Genomic DNA, 20,465 nt, shown 5'->3' with positions numbered 1-20,465 from the left:
GACGAGGACATGCGCCGTTTGATGTTAAAGCGGCGACAGAGTTGGTTCCAGAGATCCGACCGGAAACGGGGGTCGCGGTCCAATGTGAGCACCTCTGGAAAACCGTGATAGCGGATAGGACAGTCTGCGAGAAGCTCCACGGTGTCTGCTGCTGTGAATGACTTTTTTGCAGGAACGAAATGAGCCATCTTGCTGAGGGAGTCGACCATGTCAAGAATCGAGTCGTGCCCTGTCGTTGTAAGGGGAAGATCTGTGATAAAGTCAAGACTCACGTGCGCCCACCGACGAGACGGGATGAGCAACTGTTGAAGAAGGCCTGCAGGCTTCTGGTTAAGGGACTTTGACGATCGACAGTGAGTGCATGACTTAACATAAGCAGTAGTGTAGGCACGCATTCCTGACCAATAGTAGTGCTTGCTGAGAGCCGCAAAGGTCTTCTTCTGGCCTCGATGGCCGGCTGCGACATGGTCGTGATGTGAATGCAGAGTTTGAGTAAGGAACTCAGGGAATTGTGGGACGCAGATGCGCCACTGTCCAAGAACGCGGATGTGCAGGTAAGGCTGCACGTAGCGAAAGGTGCATTGGCGATTACGCAACTCGATTTGCAGGGCTTCTCCTGGTTGGTTTGTTGCGGCTTTGTAGGGAACGCGAAAAACGGGACACTTCGAGTAAGCTTGCGGCCATTGGCGAACATCAGGAGGGTCAGCTGGTGTCTTCGTTGTGAGTGTAGGATGTTCCGCCTCTGGGTTGGGTTCCAGCGGCGCAGTTGAAGGTGCAAACGGCAGACTGCGTCGTCTAGGTCGTCGTGAACGAGTTCTGGCGAGTTCCCTGTAGTTGGCAGGCCGACCACGAGAGCGGGGAGCCGCGCTGGCTTGTCCTATTGCGAGCATCAGTGGTGCCGATGGTGTGTCGTGCGAGCAGGTGTTAGGAAGACCGGGACGGCGAGACAAGGCATCAGCAACTTGATTGCGCGCTCCTTGAACATAAGTGATGTGCAAATCCGGGAACTCCGCAAGAAAGTCTAGCCACCGGGCGGTCCGTCCGCGCAGAGGCTTCAATGCTTGGAGTCACTCGAGATGGGTGAGAGCTTGATGATCAGTGTAAGCAGTTACCTTGGAGACACGGAGCAAGTGCGACCACTTGTCCAGTGCCATGACCAACGCCAAGAGTTCCTGATCGTAGATCGAGTATCACTGTTCCGTAGGGTTCATGACTTGACTGAGGAAGCCGATGGGTTTGCCATCTTGTTCCAGAACTGCTCCGATTGCATAACCAGAGGTATCTGTGTATAAGTCGAAGGGCTTCGTGGTGTCAGGGACTTGTAATGTAGTGAAGTCGATTAAGCGCTGTTTGAGCTGCCGCACCACTTGCGTGTGAAGCTCTGTCCATTCGAAACTGACGTCTTTACGCGTTAGATCAACCAGCGGCCGGGCAACGTCTGCATAGTCCGGTCCCATGAACATGGGACAGTAATTTATGGTACCGAGGAACTAGCGTACTTGCGTTTCGTCCTCCAGCACCTCTGGCCAATGCCGGATGGCTTCGACTTTATCTTCTGCAGGTTTGATCCCCGCAGCAGAAATCGTATAACCCAAATATGTAATTGTTTGCCTTGGAAACCTGCATTTGCGGAATTTTGGGTAGAAGTGATGTCTAAGAAAAATGCTTAGGACTTTTCACAGGAGAGGAACGTGCCCAGAGAGATCGGAACTATAGATAAGTACATCATCTAGGCACACAATAACGCTGTGTCCCAATAAAGGTTGTAGATAGGCATTAATATTGGCCTGGAACGTAGCGGGAGCACCCTTAGGGCCGAACGGCATCACGCGGTACTCGAATAGCCCGAGAACGGACCGGAAGGCCGTCTTCCACCGGTCTTCCTTAGCCATACGTATTTGATGGAATCCTGCTTCCAGGTCCAAGGTGGAAAAATACTTGGCGCCTCCGAGCAGCTCCAGAATGGTTTGAATGGGAGGTAGTGGAAAATCAGGGGCTATCGTAAGGGCATTTAGAGTCTGGTAATTGACAACCATACGCATCTTCCGCTCCCCGGAGCCATCATCACGTTTGTCCACCATGATCGTAGGAGAGCAAATAGGCGAATAGGTCGGTCCGATCCAACCACCGTCCGATAATTTAGCTATCTCCTGTTTGTGGAATGTGAGCGGATCTGGGGTCATACGGTATATTGCAGATCTCGCTGGGAGTTTCCCAGGCACAAGGAGAATATGATGATCATGAGGGCGTTTCGGAGGTATGCCTTTAGGTAAGGTATCGGGGAAAACCGCCCGATACTCGTGCAGCACCTGAGCAACCTCACTTGGAATATCCTGCGCCTCAGTTGAATTGATCCATTCGTCGAATAGAGTGTGTTCGAGTTTTGCCATAGGCCAGGGAGACTCCTCGTCACTCTCCGCTGTCACCGAGGCGGTTGAGGCCAAAGGACTACGCCAGCCGGAGGACGTGGGTTGACTCCCTATCAACGCGCAACAAAGCGCGCCTTGCCATTCATCCGAGAGTCTTAAGGGCACTGCCGAACAAGCCTCAGGCAAAGCCAGTATGAGGTGTAAACCGTGCAACGGAGTCTTGAGATCGTTAGTATCGTCCGCCGCCTGACGAGCGGGCGACGTTATCCGCGCCTTGGCCCTAGTCTTCGCGCGGGACTTGTACCTCTTTGGCGGCGGGCGTAGGAATACAGCTGTCTCCTCGGCTGAGATACCCGCCACTTGTTTGGCCAACATCTCATATGCTTGCTCTGCTGGGGTCCTTGGGTGGACTACGGTGGGACTGTTACCTTGCAGCTTTGCTTCACCAGTCCGAACGACCGGTAACTCGCACCACTGGCCATTCACATAGGTTCGGAGTTTGTCAGACTGAAAATACCAGGCCACCTTGTGTTCCGTTAGCCAATCCAAACCCAAGACTAGGTCATAGGGAACGGGTCCCACTGAGAAGTCCCCGGAAAAACGTGCATGTGCGCACCACATCGTTAATCCCGTCAAAACCCGATCAATGCGTAGTTGTTCACCTGTAGCTACGGTGAACCTATGGTCTTTTGGAAGTCTCCGCACTTTCCGCTGCAGTCGTTCGACTGTTTTAGGACTAATGAAACTTTTCGGAGCCCCACTGTCCAAGACGGCCTCACAAGGACTCCCAGCGAGCTCAACGCGAAGTACCGCCGTCGCACCCACATAACACAATGCTCCCCTTGGTCGTAAACTCTTTCGGGCAAGTTTCCCTCCACCAGTGTTGCACAATCTCTGTCGCGTCTAACCTATAGCCGTCTTCTGTTGCCTCTGCAGACTTCCTGCTGCTATCCGTCGTCGCTTCCGGAGTCTCTTCACTCAGGATCGACGCTGACCCAGACTCCGGCCGCGTTTCCGAAAGCGGCTGAGTCCCTTCCGCGTGCCCATCGCTCGTATTAGTTCTTTCCGCAGTGCTGGGGAGTTGGTTTCCCCACTCAAGGGAGACTGGAATGGCATTAGGGCCTGTCGCTACCGCACATATCATCCCTTTGCCATGGCTACGCGGCCTGGAACGCTCGTCTCCAACCACGCCTAGGCCCGCACGTTTAATCGTTCCGTCTTCTCAGTGCTAGGACGGGTGGGCTCCCTACTGCTCTTGTCCGCCGGCTTGGGCCGCCCTCGTTCATACGTAGGACAGTCCCGAGCATAGTGTCCCACACCGCCACACTTCTTGCATATTTCCCCGGACGTTTGGTACGTTCCCCTTTGCTGGGGCAGATACGTGCCGGATGTCCACGACCCTGACACTCAAAGCAGTTCGTGTGGGTGCCCCCAGGTCGATTTTCAATTTCCTGGCGCCCACGAGTTCCATTAGCTTGGATAGCAGCCCTAATGGCTCGAGCTCGAGTGGTCCTTTCTCGGAGTTCCAGCACACTCTGCTTGGGCTCATAGAGCCGTACTGCGGCTGTTGCCGCTTGTTCCCACGACTGATATTTCTCCTGCCCGTTATTGGCTATTTGAAGATTGAGGTCCGTCGGTAGCCCGGTGCAGTAATAGTCAGAGTGTTCGTCGGGGGCAACACCCAAACCACGCTCCGCTACAGCCGCAAACCGGTCCGCGTATTCCTTCGGGTTACCATTCCACCGTACTTTAGCCAACTCCTTTAGCAATTGACTCTGCGACATTATTTTGTCAAACCGCTCCAAAAGCCTGCGCTGTACTGTCGCCCAGTCGCTTAGGTCGATAGTTCTCCGTAGATACATCCAATACGTTAGAGCCGGGCCCACAAGGTGGTCTATAAGTGCGTTTCCTCACTCGCGCGGTTCCAATCCCATCTGGGTGTACCGGCGCTCGAGGGGCAGCAGAAAGGCCTGCATAGTGCTGCCGTCTTCAGCTAGTATAGGAGTCGTTGCGCCGGATGCTCCGGTTCCCCCTATTACAGTTCTAATCACACTCATTGCAGACTGGAATTGGTCCCAGGTGACGAAGGGAATGTCCCCTGGCATAACATTGGTCATAGGTATCACCTGCGGGGGCGCCTCCTTATGCCCATGCGGCCGCTCTGCCACGGTGGACTTCGGAGTCGCATGGAGATGATGGGCTGGCGTCCCGCTGGGCATTTTGTTGACTGACATTGTAGAAGTCTCCTGCGGTGTGGGGCCGATAACGCGTCCGTCGCGGAGATGCATCACTTACCGAGCGAAGAATTCTAGGCGTGAGCTATTAAAACATAGTATTTCTACTCCCAAGTCCGGAAAGAACAAAGATTTCAATCCCGGAACAGCCCCCAAATGTAGTGCACAGCGCCTACTGCTGCGACTACGCTGCTACCTGCCCCTCGAGAAGGGCCTATGATCGGCACCTAACGTTGGCACATTTCCTTGAAACAGTAGCTTACATATATCGAAATACAGTTATTCTTAAGTTTCCAAAGTCTGTTGTCTTTCAATTCGCGCCACTCGGGGAGCTCGCCTCCTAGGCCCTCTGGGGAGGAGGCCTGCTGTAGTGAACAGCTGGCCTACACTGTTACTACGTATGGTCCCTGGGCTAGTCTGATTAAGTGCACACTCTGCATCTACTATCTAAAACCCATGATTCTCGCCAACTACTGCTGTATACCCTAAATGGCCATATACAGCTGAGTTCATATTATTGAGAGGTAAGAAAAACCCAAAATAATAGAACTGACTGTTGACCCTCGCTGAGGGTCAGTGCCTGAGTCACGGCACCAACCTCGCATCCAGCCCCATACCCGGTGCTGGCTAGCGAGCACACTATTCCCTTTTATGATTTCCTAATATCCAGTGGTGCCTTATGCCTTAAAATATTCTATATTATTCATGCCCGTTCGCGTTACTAAGCCTCGAGGGGTGGCGACGAAGGTCAATTGTAGTGCCTGGCACTACACCTGCACTGGTGCCGGCTCTATCGCCAGCCCCAGTCTCCACGCATTTTCAGGCACCTCTATCGTAAGCACGTTAATTCGCAGACAAATTGCCTTACTTTGATCCTAGTAAGAGGGTCCTGTCCTCCTCCAGTGTTGCGACCCCTTGTAGGTCGCTAGCTAGCTATCTTCTATAGGTCACCGGCAAGCCCTATTGTAGTGCCTATGAACTACACAGTCCCCGTAGCCACGACGAGCCATTCCCCAAAGAACAGAGTGTTACTGACTAGCATATTCAAAAGTGCTGTATTCCAGCCTAGGCTCCAAATTAAATTTTGAAACCGAATAGAGACATGGATGTGCAAAGCCCTGTCTTGAAGAAAACAAGAAAGGTGGCGGCGTTATCAAGGACTCAAGGCAGCTAGCACATCATTTTTCAACCAGCAACACATGCAATCGGCCTTTCCTACATATTGCGCGGCTGTTTGTTCTCCATTTGATGTATGCTATCTGGACGTTTGGCCATCATGTTAAGCTCATGCTTTTCGGCTTGCACTGTTTTCCTTGCAGAGGAGAGGACGGGTGCGTATTCTGGTTTGATTTCGCCGGCTTTACTGTCTAGCCAAGAAAGGTTTATCTTCGTTGCCTCGGTCGAAGCCTTGCCGTTTTGACGCAGCAGCTTGATAAGTCTGATCCAGAAAACTTAACATAGCAGTTCCCGAGTGGATTGTGTGTACGACTTTCCCGTGTATTGTGGCAAATCTATGGATATATTTGTGGCGATTGAACCTCATGTGGTGGAAAGCGTTGAAAAAATATCACATTTGTGCTGTGCATGAAGAACGTTAGCTGTCTCACTGCTCCATTTTCACAATCAGTTTTAAAAATTCGTCCTTGTCACCCATGGAAAGTTTCACTTCGCCTCTTATGCATTCTTCACTGTTTTTTGCATCGTTGCTTCGTATCTGAACGAACATTTACGAGAGGATGCCCGTAGGTACCTGTCAAAAGCCTACAACACCAATGGCATCCAATCGTTTTTGCACTTTAAACTTACCACTAAGCTATTCCTTGCATCAGTAAGCCGACTCTTCATATCCAGTAGACTGTACCAAGAAGCGACAAAATTGATGTACAGACTTTGATAAGCATGCATTACGACATTCTGAAAGTCGTTTTACAAAGCAGAATCAGCTTAGAGACCTCTTTCCTGCACGCGACTCCTTTATTTCTACAGCAAACACTGAACTTATCGAGTAGCGGCAATCAGCCGAGCAGACCACTGCTTCAAAAGTAGCTCCAGCTCCATTCGACGACCTTCGGTGTCCTTCATAAGAGTAAGTTCGCTCTTCTGCTTGTTGCAGAGAGCATGTAGCCGAGATAGCTCCTCGCTCCTCGTAGGTTCTCTTTCTGTGTTCAGCTCAAATAGCACTCATGGGGATATTTCGCTCCTAGCTTTCCACACTGTTCACGTGAACGCTTCAAGGCCCATTTTAAATGTGCCTCACCATAGTTTTCCTTCTTCGTAATCTGGCGCCATTGGGCGTTGGCTTTTGCCAGAGTTCTGGGTGTAACAGTCTGGCGAAGAAGACTAGGGGACACATCTGGGGAAGGCTCCAAGCAGGCTATATGGCCCTTTTCGAGTAGAATAGCAAGCTCGCCCTCCTCTATATCATTGCGCACCAGACGTTCGACAGAGACGTACGATCCTTTCATGCCGTTGTACTAGCATTTCCAATGCTGTGCTTACTATACACAGACACTCAAACTGTAGCTGAAGCAGGGGAAAAGTTTCCCCCGTTTCACTCAACGTCATGACATTGCTCGCGTTTCATATGACGGATAGTGCACTTTTGGCAACGATGTAGCTTGGCCCGCCTCGCTTTTCTTGTTGCCGCCGTTTAATGGCCATTCGTCGAACAAGGATATCGTTTTGTTCCCGTAATATTGCATTTTCTTTAACCAGTTGTGTATTTTTGTCCATCTAAACCATCACAGAACAATTGATTGCTGCGTTTCAGCCTCAGTAAAATCTTCACTCTAGCCATAATTCCTACACCTGCCGTAGAATGAGCAAGTCTCTCCAACAAAGTAGTATCGGGATGTCTCTAGCTTAAAATAAAGGTTTTGGCAGACCAACGACTTATTCAATTCGGCAAAATGGTTTGCTTCTTCTTCTGCAGCCTTCAAGTTGATTGTTAGCATTCGATGCAAGGTCTCTAGTTGCAGCGGGGGCTTCTGCTTCTGCCAGAAAGCAAAAACAGCACTTGTTGCAAGAAAACGGTGGAACGCACGAAAGTGTAGAGCAGCAAGTACCCGTTGGCAAGGCACCCCAAAGATGACCCACTCACTTAAGTGACCTGGTTTAGATTAGCTCTTGGAAATGGCTTTAATAACACTAGCTGCTTTAGATGCTACGGGGACTTGTGCCATCAGAAACAAAATAACTTCCTCCAAGCTGCAGTACTGGGAGCGAAGGCTTGAAGCCGGACCTTCTGGAGCTTTTTCGTTTGCTCCAAGATATCTTCAGTCCTAAATGTTCGCCAGAAAATTCAGAACAGTATCACCCCTCCTTCCCAGCAGTAACGATCAGAGCGTTTGAGCATTTGAAGCAGTTTGCACATTGTTACCTAGGACTTGTGTGCAGCCTCAGTATTTTTCTCGTACTTAAGTTTGAAGGTTCTTAAGTACTGCTTCTCCTGTTCTGCACCCAACGGACACAATTCGACAGCACAACTCTTTCTCTCAAGCCGCCCAAAGAATTTCGGAACCACTTGTTGTGTTTAAGGAGTGGTTTTTGCTCCTCTAGCATCCAACGGGTAGCTTTGTGTCACCTTGCATCATTTTGATCATGTTATCTTGTGCAACCTCAATGCCTTGAAGAACAGCGTTGTGCGTTTGCCTGATAGCCGCCAGACGGCTCTCTAAGCTCTTTGGATCATCGGATGACTGCCAGCTCTTGGTCCTGGCTGAAGTGTCTCCCTGGGTCGAAGTGGAAATCCGTCTCTCTTGCTTAGTGTTGGCACTAATGGACGAGCCGACTACTTTTCGGTACTTTTGAAGCTCACCTTGGGAATCCAGCCTATTGAAAGCCGCTTACTACCACTGAGTAGCAGTGTGTATATAAAGACAGTATTGTTGGCTTTGAAGTTTTTTGGGGTGCGGTGCCTCACTCTTTCCGCTAGAATTTTGGAGCCCTGACGCTTGGAAATTCCGCTTGTGGGCATCATATCCTCACTTTCTGGTTCCCTCGTGGCTCCATCCGCCGCCATCTTTTCGATTCGACTGTCTCCTACCAGACCTCCTTTGTCTCCTTCCGCTGGAAGGAACAAAATGTCACTCCTTCGGCCCCGCTTGTATTTCACACGACTTTCAATAGTCCTCCAAGAGGAGCGCAACTGTGTTTCTAGGAGTTTGGCTTGCGAACTGACGGCACTCCACGTTGTGGAACGGGTGCTGCGTTTGTAATGAACAACCGTGCAATGTGGCCAGCAGCACGCCAGTATTCCAAGAAATGCTAGTACTCACCCTGATATTCAGCGTGCTCAGATTATATATAGATGCATTATTGTGCTTGGAAAAGCTGACGTAGTGCACGCAAACAGCTGCGGGTACTTCAGGATGAACTACGGCGTCTAATCGGGGCCGTCGCTTCTTTGCTCCGCTGCTGGGGAACAAACTCAGCGACGAAACGAGGTAATGCCGTCTTACTAATGTTACTTGATGACGGCTTAAATAAATGCACTGTTAATATTAGCATTATTCTTGTTCGATATATTCCCTTCTGAGATCATATCCAAAATCTGTATCGTGATGCTTGCATGCACGATCACTACAGCTGAGTAGACGTCGTTCCAGAAGGTTTCGCAAATGCGACTAATCTGGCGTATGCAAATAGTAATAGTGAGTCGTTCATTATGCGAAAGGGTTAATGGAGCAGTTATACCTTTCTAGCGTACAGGTTTCCCCCACCAGTTTTCGTGGCCCCGCAGCCCGCCAAACGCGGCAGCCTTCTAACATTTCGTGACAGAATAAACTGGCTCGAAAAAAGATAGGCAGAATTGCTTCAGACCTTTGGAGACCGAGCGGTCGCGACAGCTGCTAGCCTACGTCGCTCAGTCGCGATAAGGTCCTTACTTCGTGGCTCCGACCTGTCTGCCTGCAATGAAAGAACGCATGAGGATCTTTTGCTTACTTCTGCTGTTCTCGTGGTAGTTAACTACCTGCTGTTTTCAAGGTTGCTTGTTGTGTGATTCGCCAACAGTTTCACAATTCCTCTGCGTGAGTTGATGGCATGGCAATTCCTCACATTCCTGGTCGATGGATCCCGACCTTGTGGACGCCGAGCTTTTGTCTTACAGTCAGTCCGAAGTTTCAGCACAAGCTCAGGACGCAGCGAGGGATCTTGCTGTTGAAGCTCATGAATTGTTCGAAGAGTCCCACCAGACGATTCTGCGTGCCTTCCATGGACAAGTCTTGAGCCAGCTACGCCAGGTGCCGCCTTAATCAAAAGGCCGTACATGCACTATGATCTTTGCCCGCTTATGCCTAACTGGTGAAGCGGAAAGTGGCTGCTCAAGATGTTTATGGGGAAGGCAGTGTGACCGTTGTTTGTTTGTGGACACCTCGCTCTGCTGTAGGTGAAAGACCCGGATATAGGCCGTGATATTGTCTCCCTCGGGTTCGTTAAGGACCTTCAGATAGGAAAAGAAGAAGGTGGAGGTAGAAACGTCAAATTTTGCCTTTGCCTCACCACGCCTGCTTGCCCCTTCAAGAGTCGCATACAAGAAGATGCAGAAGCGGTTGTGAAGCAGTTGCCATGGGTCAAAAAGGTATGTGGTAGCCTAATGAGCAATTGGGTGTGAGAGTGTTTGCTTCTAGCGTCACTTGTCTATGGGAGTACCTTTTTTGTATCGATATCTACCCACTGTGCTTGGCTATGAGCCGCTGCACAGCGATTTCTCGTAAGCTGTCATTGAGGGGTAAGTCCATGCGTGTCTTTATGTACGTATTATTAGGTGGACGTGGCCTTGGATTCAATGACCGCGAACCGGGGCGACTCTCCTGGTCGTCCCCCAAACCTACGGCGAGTGGAATATATACTGGGCGTTGCCTCCTGTAAGGGAGGCTCTGGTAAGAGTACTGTAGCCCTATCCCTCGCTTTGATGCTGAGAAGGAGCGGTGCGAAGGTTGGATTACTAGACGCCGATATTTATGGGCCAAGCCTTCCTACCATGCTTAACAAGGAGGAAGCCCGTGTACGATTTGCTGGAAAGGAAGAGTGTGGTTCGAACGAAGAAGATAATATGAAATCACGTGCCACGGTACCACTCCAGGTACAGAATAAGCAGGGAACTTCAGCAGTGCGACGGAGGCGCATTGAATATGAAGATTGGCCCATCAAGAACTCCGAACCGCCTGCAGCAAACATTGGAGAGTCGCAAACAACTGAAGTTGCACGCGAAGAGAACTTGCTCATGGTTCCTCTTGTAGTCTCAGGGATCAAGTGTATGTCGTATGGCTTCATTACGAAAAAGAATTACCAGGCGAGTGTCGGGGGACAGTTATTTACTTGGGATGACGAACTGGCTGTGACCCATTAGATAGTCTGCTAGAATTTTGTTGCACCCGCTTGTTTACTGGGCATTCTGATTGCTTTCAGCATTTCATGAACCAAAAAAATGTATTTCGTTTCATTACGTCACGGCAGCCCTTTGTCTATTATTTCAGGGGCACTCCGCACTGCGCGGTCCATTTGTTAGCTCTGTCGTTCAGCAGATGCTAACGGGCACGCACTGGGGTATCCTAGATTATCTAGTCGTGGATCTTCCTCCTGGAACTGGAGATATTCACATTACTCTCACTCAGCAGCAGGCGCCCTTGGATGGGTGTGTAGTTGTTACTACTCCGCAGGCTCTCAGGTAAGGCGCTGAGAGGATGAAGCTTAAAGTTGAGCTAGAGCCTAAGTTCACGACTTTGTAGCGGGGCACGATTTGTTCCATAACCAGTATATGAAAGCAAGATGGGGACTGGAGATTCAACGCTTTTTTCAGCCTGTGCAACTGCGAATTTCGCGAAGTATCATGATTGGTGCTCTTTGTTGCAGTTTGGTCGACGCAGAAAAAGGCATTCGCATGCTGAAAAGTGTTTGTATCCCAACACTGGCGGTTGTTTGCAACATGGCCTACTTCGTTTGTGACAGCTGTGATAAGCGGCATGAGCTATTCGGCCGACCAGAAGCCACGCAGAGACTGGCGGAGTTGAGCGCGGCTCGTCAGTTAGTATTGCTTCCGCTCGATGCTAGGCTTAACTCTGGGGACTTTGCAGGGTCTCCGCTGCCTGATGCAAGGGACTCATTTGTCGACAGGCTAGGCCCTGAAGATCCAGTGCGTCAACTACGGTGTTCCAGAACTGCAATTCCTTGACACCCGATGGATGGAGTTCTTGTCGCCGCTTTTTCTTTAAGACGTCTTTTTATTTGAAAGATAGCGCGAGGCATCCGCCATCACAAGAGCCCTTTCACACCCCTGCAGGCGGCAATACATTTTCTTGCTGGTTCAGTTTCCCATCGGGTGCTTCAGGTGTGGAACGCTCTTCGCACCCTCGCAGACAGGGTGGCTTGCGAGCTCTCTACTATTCGGTATGGCTCCCTGAAGCCAGAGCCTTCCCTTGCTGAAGATGGGTCTGCTGTCCTGGTCGCTCTCTTACGTCCAGAAGGAGCTCTTTTAGGAGAGGGTGAGGATTGATTTTGGAAAGCACACTGGAAGTGGAGGTGTTCCTGCAGTGTTGCTTGAGTCTTCAGCGCATGTTTTCGTTGATATCAGCTAACGTGTGGGTGTATATGGAAAGCAGGATACACATTTGGGGTCCTCTAGGCAGACCAGCTTAGGGCCCACCACCACAGAGTGCAGTGGAAGACGCAAAAATCGAATTTGCTCTGCCTCAAGTCTTAGGTTACTGCACTTGTTGACCTGTGGCTGTGGGCGCTTTCACTAGCTGAACTCATGCTTGGCATGCATGGGCTGATGGCTGCGTACTGACATATTCGCTAGTCATAATGGCTCCCTGAGGCAATCTTAGCTGTCAAGTGCGTGTTCAGCACCTCTTGAGTGCAGGAGAGCCACTCATGATGAAAGAGGTCTTCGAACTTTCAGGGGAGATTTTGCGGTCGCGCTGCAGTTGCTTAGAATGCAGAAAACGACAGTCGGAGGGCCATTCCCTGAGGTGGGCCGGCACACCGGTTTTCTACGGAAAGCGCTCTCAGTTCCTCTACATCTGTTTCAAGGGATTTTCTGAAAGCTATTGTGACTCCTTCTCGCCGATTTGTTCGTCACTTTTATTAGTGGCTCGAGTTATGTGATGGTCAATGTCGTAGCGTGAGGCCACGAACTGCCGACGATTTAGCTAACCATGTAGAAATGGAAATCAAAAATTCCTCGTGCCATGCAGAGCATGGATTTTGCTCACGCCTGTGCATTAGTTTTCCGGAATTTGATAGTTCTCCTGCGTGGCGCCTCTATGTAAACTCTGTCAATAACGACCATTCACTGAATTCGGAGGGTGGGCCTGTCACTTTTGCCTTGAGCGGCTTGCCACGCTTCGAGAAGTGGACGAAAATTGCGCATACAGACTTGACTGCGTAGTAGCTGAACGTGGGTTGCTTGGCATTTTCCCTGTTAGTCTACTCACTTGAATGGATTTGCTTTTCCTCTCCATTTGCATTGCTGATGTTGCAGTGGTGCCGATGACGAAGTACATGTAGCCAAACTAGTAGAAACGAACAACAGCACACTGTTGATAACCTGGTGAGAACAATGATGCCTCTTCTAGAATTTTCGGTGCAAGCGTATACAGATGAAGTTTACTTCGTATTTTTCGCCTGCACAGCGAATGATACTCGCGTCCTGTACCACACAGTAAGAAACATGGGACTATGTTTATTTGCTTTCCCTTCTGGATCTTCAGGAAAGACGGACACAAGACTGTTTTTGCTCTGAACGATTTGCTGGATCTGCGTAAACAGCTTCGGCTGGCTACTACAGACGAGGAAGGTAGGGACCCTTGTTCTCCTCTTCTTGTAGGGAAAGCTGCTTTGTATCTGCAAAAGTTGCAAAAGCTCACACAAAGAGCTTGGGACGCCGTTGGGTGCTCAGGATTTTCCGTGTGTGTTGTGCACACAGGCTCTAAATGCCATGCTGTTCCCGAACTGGAGTGGTAGTTGCTCACGGAATCGTAGTTGTCGATCGACGTGAATTCGCGCTTGTAGCAGCTTAGACTGGTTGTCTGTATCCTGTCGCCCAAACCTCCCCAAAGTTGCGTGGTGGACAGCTGTGTACAGATGGCAGGATTCTGTGGGCTATGCACCTCCGAATCGCACGGACGTAGTTTTTCAAGACGTTTCTTCCATTACAGCGTGCTGCCCGTGCATTGCCTTGTAGATCTTGGTTAGAATGACTTCAGGAAGGTCAGCTGTAGGCAGGTCAAGACTTCTTTCGCGCGCAAACAGTGGTCTTCAGTTTAAGCAGTGCTGGCCAAGCTGGAAAACCTTGTCATTTGTTACAAATGCACCTGCTTGTTTCCGAGGGAAGGCATAAATACATTGTTTTGCCAAGTATACCCCTTTAGGCAGACGCCGAATTTTCGAGCCAGTTGGTCTAAACCTATAGCAGCGGCAGTTTCAAGCCCAGCAGTGTATGCAAATATTAGGTAGCTCAGGACCTTGTGAAGGACATCTATGATATTTGTCGCCGTTGTTTCCCAGATTGACAATGTGGCATGGCAAGTATCAGTTGCCGCTGGCAGATCTAGCCCAGCGAAGTGTACCTGCCTCATGAGCGGTCCCACCCTGTTGGACCTTCTCAACTTGAGCGCTGCTCAGGTGCTGCGTGTGCTTCGTACAAGCGGCTCCAATGTATAAGGCTTTTCGCACTGCACACTTGCGAAGGTGTTAGAAGTGTCAGGAGTGGACACAGTTACTTAATCGGCCGCCTCTGATTACTTGAGCTTCCTTGATGGCTCTTAAAGTTCTCCTAATAGACAGTGGGGGAAGACGGTCAAAGTATAACTGTGCACAAAAAATGGACGGAGCTGCTTTTCGCTTGCATCCCCTTTCAGCTGCCGTGGGGGGTCATTCAAGAGAAGCGCAGACGGGACATAAAAAAGGCCGACTAGGCGTAGAACGCTGAGTCACAAAATTGTTTTATCCTGGATTCTTCTCGTTTTTTGTTGAAGAAGTGGAGCCTACGCCTCATGATTTTACAGGGAAGACAGTCTACAACACTGCAGTGGCGAAACTGCAGTGACGAATGATTGAATCGAATCCCCCTCTTTTCGGTTACCAGGAGCCCAGTCACTTCCAGGGAACTGATCTCCGTTTTCTCTGTTGTCAGCAAACTTAGCTGAATCAAGATAGGAAGCCTTCTCTGTTCCTTTTCCAGGACCAATGGGATCCATCAATGCAGGAGGGTTGCTCACTAAGGTGCTGCTCCACTGCCTATATTACGGGAGGGTTCATCAGTGCAGGCCAGTAGTGTTCTTAGTTTGGCGCATCGCTGTCGAGATTGTTATTTGATCTTGAGATGTATAAGCAGTCAAAAGGTTCACTGTTCAGGCTAAACGTTGTGCTCACAGCTTCGGAATGGCCCTGCGTCTAATCTCCACAATTAACACTGCCTACTTTTGCATCTCAAGACACTTTCTGAAGGTTGTCTATCCAAGTCCTTCCTAGCAGTGTGCTGTCCTTGGCCGTTCATCTGGTGGTAAGAAAATACAATGCACAACCCGCTGCCTTCTTCACACTGCAGCCCTTTGCCCTTATGTGTAGGTCTACTATCTGTTCATGTGTTCAATTTCATTGTATTTAACATCCTTGCTTCTGTCCAGCACTGCGCATCGCCAATAACACTCAGCAAAAGGTAGGAAGGTTTCACTTTGTTCTAAAAGCAATAATTGAGCCATAAAATGTACACGGAGTGGCGCGCTGCAGTGAATTTAACTAGCTGTGGTGAGGTATCAGCAGCAAGCTCTGTCGAATGCGGGCTCCAAAATGTTTTAAATCTTCTCAGAACAAATAGTTCGTACAACACACTGAGATAGAAGAGCTGAACTTGGGTAACTTCAGCTACTTTTGGAGCAGTATCTCCCGACAAGAGCGAGGCATCCCGTGCCAGATAACACAAATCAACCTCCAAAAGCAACTAGCTTGGAAATTCGATGCATCCCATCCACAGTTCACACTTAGATCCCGTAAATACTTTAAATGCATGTAAATAGTACTGACTGAAGGGTGAAACTTCCAATCTTTCTGCAGTGCAAGTCAGGCTTTCGCTGCTTACCAGGTGCCCTGCGCTCGCAAAGTCGATGCGGTTGCATACCTCCACGGCCGGTCCCAATGGCTCCGCCAAGCTGACACTTTCCATCTCTTTTTACAGGAGTTCAGGAGATTTTCAGCCTGTTGCTTCAACTTTGCCTCAACTTTATCCACTATTGTTTGAGGAATCCTCCAGCTGTGTTCTATTTTTCGCTGCCCAGAACTGGCGGCAGCGGCTCCGGCAGCGAGCCGTCGGCCGTAGCCTCACGCGGGTTACAGAGCCCGCCGATCTATAATCTTGCCATAGTTGTAAGGTTTATTTGATCCTTCAATACTTAAGCACATTTTTCAAAAGCAATGTCTAACATACAAAGTGGCGACGCCACGCCACGAGGCGTCGGCGTCAGCACCGCGAGCCACCAGCCAATCCACTCGCTGCCACAAGTCGGCAGCGGATTTCCCAACTTCATCAGTCAGGGGTCTATGGTTGGAGCCCCTTATGCTTTCGGAAGCGCCCAGGGAAGTGATGGAACGGCAACACCCAATCCAAGCTGCGGGCCATGCTGTTATGCGGAACCCCCGCCGGCCCACCAGGCAAACCATGGTTTATGGACCTGGAGTAGGGACGGCCGCCTTAAATTGACTTGCGAGCAGCCTATTGTGCCTGTTCCAGTCATTCAGGAGATTCACAGGCGCGACAAGATCATTGAAGTGCCTCAAGTAGACGTTGTGGATGCAGTGAAGCCACGGGTGTACAACCAGGGAGTGGAACACGAAGTCCCCAAAATGCGCATCGACGCTCAGCCGGTCAACATTGAAATACCAAAGTACAAGTATGTTGAAAGAGAAGTTCTGGTGCCGATCGTCACTGGGTACACTCATAAGTTTGTGCCCAAATGGGAAATAAGGGAAGTGCCTCGCCCGGTGGTGAAGTATGTGGGGGAACAAGAGATAATCGAAGTTGAAGTCCCCCAGGTGAAGTTTGTTGACAGAATTGTGGAGAAAGAAATAGTGGTAGATACAATCGAAAAGAAGGTACCCAAGATTATCGAAGTCCCGAAGTATGTAGACACAGTAAAGTACGTGTGGAAACCGGTGGAAAAGATCGTTCATGTCGAGCGATTCGTACCAAAGTTCGACGTATCTCTTGAGTGCCCTGCTCCTCTTATTGTTCCATATCCCGTCCAGAAGGTTACGGAAATGCCTGCAGTTATGGTGCGCAAGAACCCAGCAGAGATTCAAGAGACAGAAGTTGAAGTTGTGTCTCCAGATGGAACTGTCCGGGTCCCCGAAGAGTACATTCGCGAGTACAGAAAGACCAAAGGTCAAGATGCTGGTCTTTTGTGCCAAACAATGGAGTGCTGTGGTGCTGATAGAGAAGACGAAGTGGTGTTTTCCCAAGGTGACCTCAGTTGGATGCAAAGGCAGCACGAACATGAGCTCAGCGCAGACCAAGAACCGGAAGTATCACGGGAATCTGCGAGAAGTAGTCAAACGGGGGCAATTTTGACGAGACAGCAGCGTAGCGATATCTCTGAAGGCTGCAGCTGCAGCGGAGAGAGCGAAGAAGCGCAGTGAGAGGAGATAATACCGTTCTCTCAAGACGCCGATGCTACCAGTAAAGCTAAACATCCTGTGAAAGAGACCAGAGTTATCAGAAGATAGAAGGCTGATGATGTAACCATAGGGCACGAAATTGGGGCACTATGCATGAGATGGTGAAGTTGCATTTGCTTTAAGAGTCCTATGTGATTCCTATGCTGAAACGGCACATATATGGACTCAGAGCTGGTAATTCCCGCTGCACAGCACATTTTTTATTTTACAACTAGAACAACCACGCCCACTAAGGGACAAGGATCTCCCTGTCTCAAGGGCTTCATGTTCGTGGTTATCCTTGCAATTCTTATGATTAACTGCACCACATAACTTCGCTTTACTTAGACAGTCGTCGCCTGCGGCACAGTTTGGATAGTCGTGAGTCCTGAGTGCTGGCTGTTTAAGGCCTTTCGAAGACGATCAGTCTTAACCTTTGGACTGAATAGCTCGAGTTTACATATCTTCGTAGTCTTCATAATTAGTTGCACCACCTGAATGCGCTTTATGTAAGCAGTCAGCGCCTACGGTGCTATTCCAGTAACACATAACTGAGTGTGAGCTGTCTGAGGGAAAGTCCTTTCGAAGAGGATTACTCTGAAGCTTCGAAATCTTGTTGCAATACATGTATAAAACTGTAAGAAGAAACCTGGTAACTGCGTGAGCCAACCAAGTAAGATGATAGCGTCCCAAACAGCCACTAGCAAAAAGCGCACGGCGACTGCTTACCTTCTCCAGCGTTTCCCAACTGACGCCACAACCAAGAGCCTGGGTGCTGTGCCCCTTGGCCGAATTTTGCACGGCGTATCCAGAATAGTTCAACTTTATTTACCTCTGAACATTCGAAGGCTCTGTTGTGTGTATTTTCTGCGGCGGTTGGATTCTTGGAGTCGATATAATGCCGCGAAGCTTCCGTAAAATAGATACTAGACTTCTTCGTACCCAAATGGGACAAGAAAACGCTTGCCTGAAACGAGCAAGGCTCCAACTTACAAAGTCAACTGAGCTCAAGACCCCCCAAATATGACGGCTTCACGTTGCAAAAGGCAAGTGAGCCCATCCTCAAACTTCCCACACCGGGACTCGAACCCGGGTCGCTCGGGTGAAAGCCGAGTATCCTAACCACCTAGACTATATGGGACCCGGAGGGTACTCCTGTGGAATTGAAGTCCCTCCTATACCTTAGCGGTAATTATTCAACTCTACGTTCCAAAATATTTTTCAGTTTCAGCTTGGCACTCTTTTTCATTAAGCTCCAACGAGTGAGGCTACAATTTCAGCGTTCGCGGTCTCAGACCCACGAAGCGCGCATGCAAGTTGCGCTGGCTTCTTGGTGGGTTATTACTGCCAGCACGCTTCCAGAACAAAAAAGTACCTGAGTATGTTTTCTTAATGGCTAAAATCAGGTGGATTCAGTTTCTTTTAGCCATCTTGGATACGCTTGCCCCCTGTGTGTCCACAACTTCAGATATTCATAGCAGGGGAATCCTCTATGTCGTCTGGGACAGTAGGAATGCAAAAGGGCGGGCTCAACGCTAACCCAATTCTTACGCAGTTTTCCGTCTAGTGAAGGGCCTTCCTGCCTGACCATAGCTGGTAGCCTCACTGGCCTTTTCGCAGGCTGGTTGCCAGGGAGCTGCTCAGGCATACAGGCGCTTTCGCTTGAGGATGGCACAACAGGGAGTGGCTTTGCCGTACACAGGATGGGGGGATATCATTCGTGACATTCCTCCAGTCGCATGGGGAGCACTTGGTGTTGCCCTGGCGTTGGGACTTTCAGCGATTGGTGCTGCATGGTAAGTCTATGTCCTAAACTTTCGTTAATGAGTTGTCGCTTGAGCTGACATCGAATTAAATGTGGGGCCATGGATGCCGTTCACAGTGCTGTTGCACTAACTGGGGGCTTCTGCGGCATTCCCTTTTTTTTCTCAGGGGAATATTCATAACCGGAAGCAGCCTTCTTGGCGCAGCTGTAAAGTCCCCCAGGATTCGGTCGAAGAATTTGGTGTCTGTAATATTTTGCGAGGCAACTGCAATATATGGTGTTATCATTGCCATCTTGGTTGCCAGTAGGTTCTTTAAGACCGGCGATTCTTGTTGCTTCTTTTACTCGCTCGAAACAGTTTGTTGCTCGTTGTTTTCACGTAGTAGCCTCTTTGTAAATCTAACTGTAAGGTATACGCCTGAATCTGTTTACGTTTTTACTTAGGCAAGCTGGACGGCGTTCCTCCGGATTTCATCCAAAGCATGATGGATGCCAACAAGATTGAAGTAAGGATGATGAATATCGCAACAGGCTGGCTCTTTAATTTGGTCGAGGTTGACCTGTTTCGTGCGGTTGCAGTTTCGTGCGTAGTGTGCTCATTTTCATTGTCTCTGCTGACAGAAGTGGCAAGCAGATGCCATTGCGGCTGGATGGGGACTTTTAGCGACAGGGCTTACCGTGGGCCTCTCTAATGTTTTTTCGGGGTGAGGATAGCGCAGTTTGCTTGAGCAACTTTCGCTTGGCTGTCGGACAGAAATCTCATGCCTTGTGCAATTCATGATTTAGCAGCCCCCTTGAAGCTTGTTTTGCACCAGGGCTCAAAAGTAAACGGTAATTTAACTAGGGAGTCGCCCTTGGAAGCGACGGCTCTTCGTGTCATCGTTCCACGAGAAGCGCTAGTATTTTTGTGCCGATCCTCACAGGATCTCAGTGGGCGTAGCAGGTAGCGGAGCTGCCCTCGGCGACGCGCAGAGGCCAGAAATATTCGTCAAAATGCTTATTGTGGAGATTTTCGCGTCAGCTCTTGGTAAGAAAGGCTGCATGGATACCAGTTCGTCAGTGGAGGTTCCTTACAGTAGCAACTGCGGGTTATCAAAATATACTGTGCATTATTTTCGTGCACTTATTGGCGCCTCTGTGTGATTACGAAATGATTTGGCAGCAGTTGGGCTTTCCTTGTAGTACGCCAAAGAGCACTAAGTCTCGTTTGCTAAAGATCCTGCAGTCGCTTAACGTTCCCAATTTCGAGCGGTCTTTGTGCGATTTGTATATTCACATGTGCTCAGGACTTTTTGGAGTCATTATTGGCTTGCTACAGCTCAACCTCGTTAACTTCACCCGTCCGGCCAGATCTTGACCGCTTTTGTGCTTACTAAATTTGCTCCAAGAGCGCTGTGACAGTACTCCTGCTCGAATAGGGAGACTGAAATCTGAATGCGCCCT

At 49.6% G+C, this 20,465-nt stretch overlaps 5 protein-coding genes across 5 annotated transcripts, besides 1 other annotated feature; 3 read left to right on the top strand and 2 right to left on the bottom strand.

The window, feature by feature from the left end:
• Window positions 1-4,748: part of a repeat region that runs on past the window's edge.
• Window positions 4,749-6,768: 2,020 nt separating this feature from the next.
• Window positions 6,769-7,068, bottom strand: ETH_00029340 (uncharacterized protein; the record flags this gene model as incomplete). Its single annotated transcript, XM_013374310.1, has 1 exon — window positions 6,769-7,068. One exon carries the CDS (start codon window positions 7,066-7,068, stop codon window positions 6,769-6,771), a length of 300 nt encoding a protein of 99 aa, XP_013229764.1.
• A 1,089-nt stretch (window positions 7,069-8,157) lies between these two features.
• Window positions 8,158-8,624, bottom strand: ETH_00029335 (uncharacterized protein; the record flags this gene model as incomplete). The annotated part of the gene is made up of 2 exons (XM_013374309.1): window positions 8,158-8,415; window positions 8,526-8,624. 2 exons carry the CDS (start codon window positions 8,622-8,624, stop codon window positions 8,158-8,160), a joined length of 357 nt encoding a protein of 118 aa, XP_013229763.1.
• Window positions 8,625-9,672: 1,048 nt separating this feature from the next.
• Window positions 9,673-13,570, top strand: ETH_00029330 (MRP protein, putative; the record flags this gene model as incomplete). The annotated part of the gene is made up of 10 exons (XM_013374308.1): window positions 9,673-9,846; window positions 9,993-10,184; window positions 10,371-10,898; window positions 11,083-11,273; window positions 11,459-11,738; window positions 11,934-12,087; window positions 12,468-12,576; window positions 13,089-13,157; window positions 13,318-13,403; window positions 13,533-13,570. The coding sequence occupies 10 exons, from the start codon at window positions 9,673-9,675 to the stop codon at window positions 13,568-13,570; spliced, it is 1,821 nt and encodes a 606-aa protein (XP_013229762.1).
• A 2,448-nt stretch (window positions 13,571-16,018) lies between these two features.
• Window positions 16,019-17,239, top strand: ETH_00029325 (uncharacterized protein; the record flags this gene model as incomplete). The annotated part of the gene is made up of 1 exon (XM_013374307.1): window positions 16,019-17,239. The coding sequence occupies one exon, from the start codon at window positions 16,019-16,021 to the stop codon at window positions 17,237-17,239; it is 1,221 nt and encodes a 406-aa protein (XP_013229761.1).
• Window positions 17,240-18,925: 1,686 nt separating this feature from the next.
• ETH_00029320 (vacuolar ATP synthase 22 kDa proteolipid subunit, putative) lies at window positions 18,926-20,379 on the top strand (the record flags this gene model as incomplete). The annotated part of the gene is made up of 6 exons (XM_013374306.1): window positions 18,926-19,053; window positions 19,190-19,326; window positions 19,467-19,528; window positions 19,644-19,726; window positions 19,946-20,049; window positions 20,309-20,379. The coding sequence occupies 6 exons, from the start codon at window positions 18,926-18,928 to the stop codon at window positions 20,377-20,379; spliced, it is 585 nt and encodes a 194-aa protein (XP_013229760.1).
• Between the last annotated feature and the right edge of the window lie 86 nt (window positions 20,380-20,465).

The sequence above is a fragment of the Eimeria tenella genome, genomic scaffold (assembly GCF_000499545.2).
Source record: "Eimeria tenella Houghton genomic scaffold, Eth_scaff2, whole genome shotgun sequence".
NCBI lineage: Eukaryota > Apicomplexa > Conoidasida > Eucoccidiorida > Eimeriidae > Eimeria > Eimeria tenella.
This window is presented reverse-complemented; position numbering and strand designations above follow the sequence as displayed.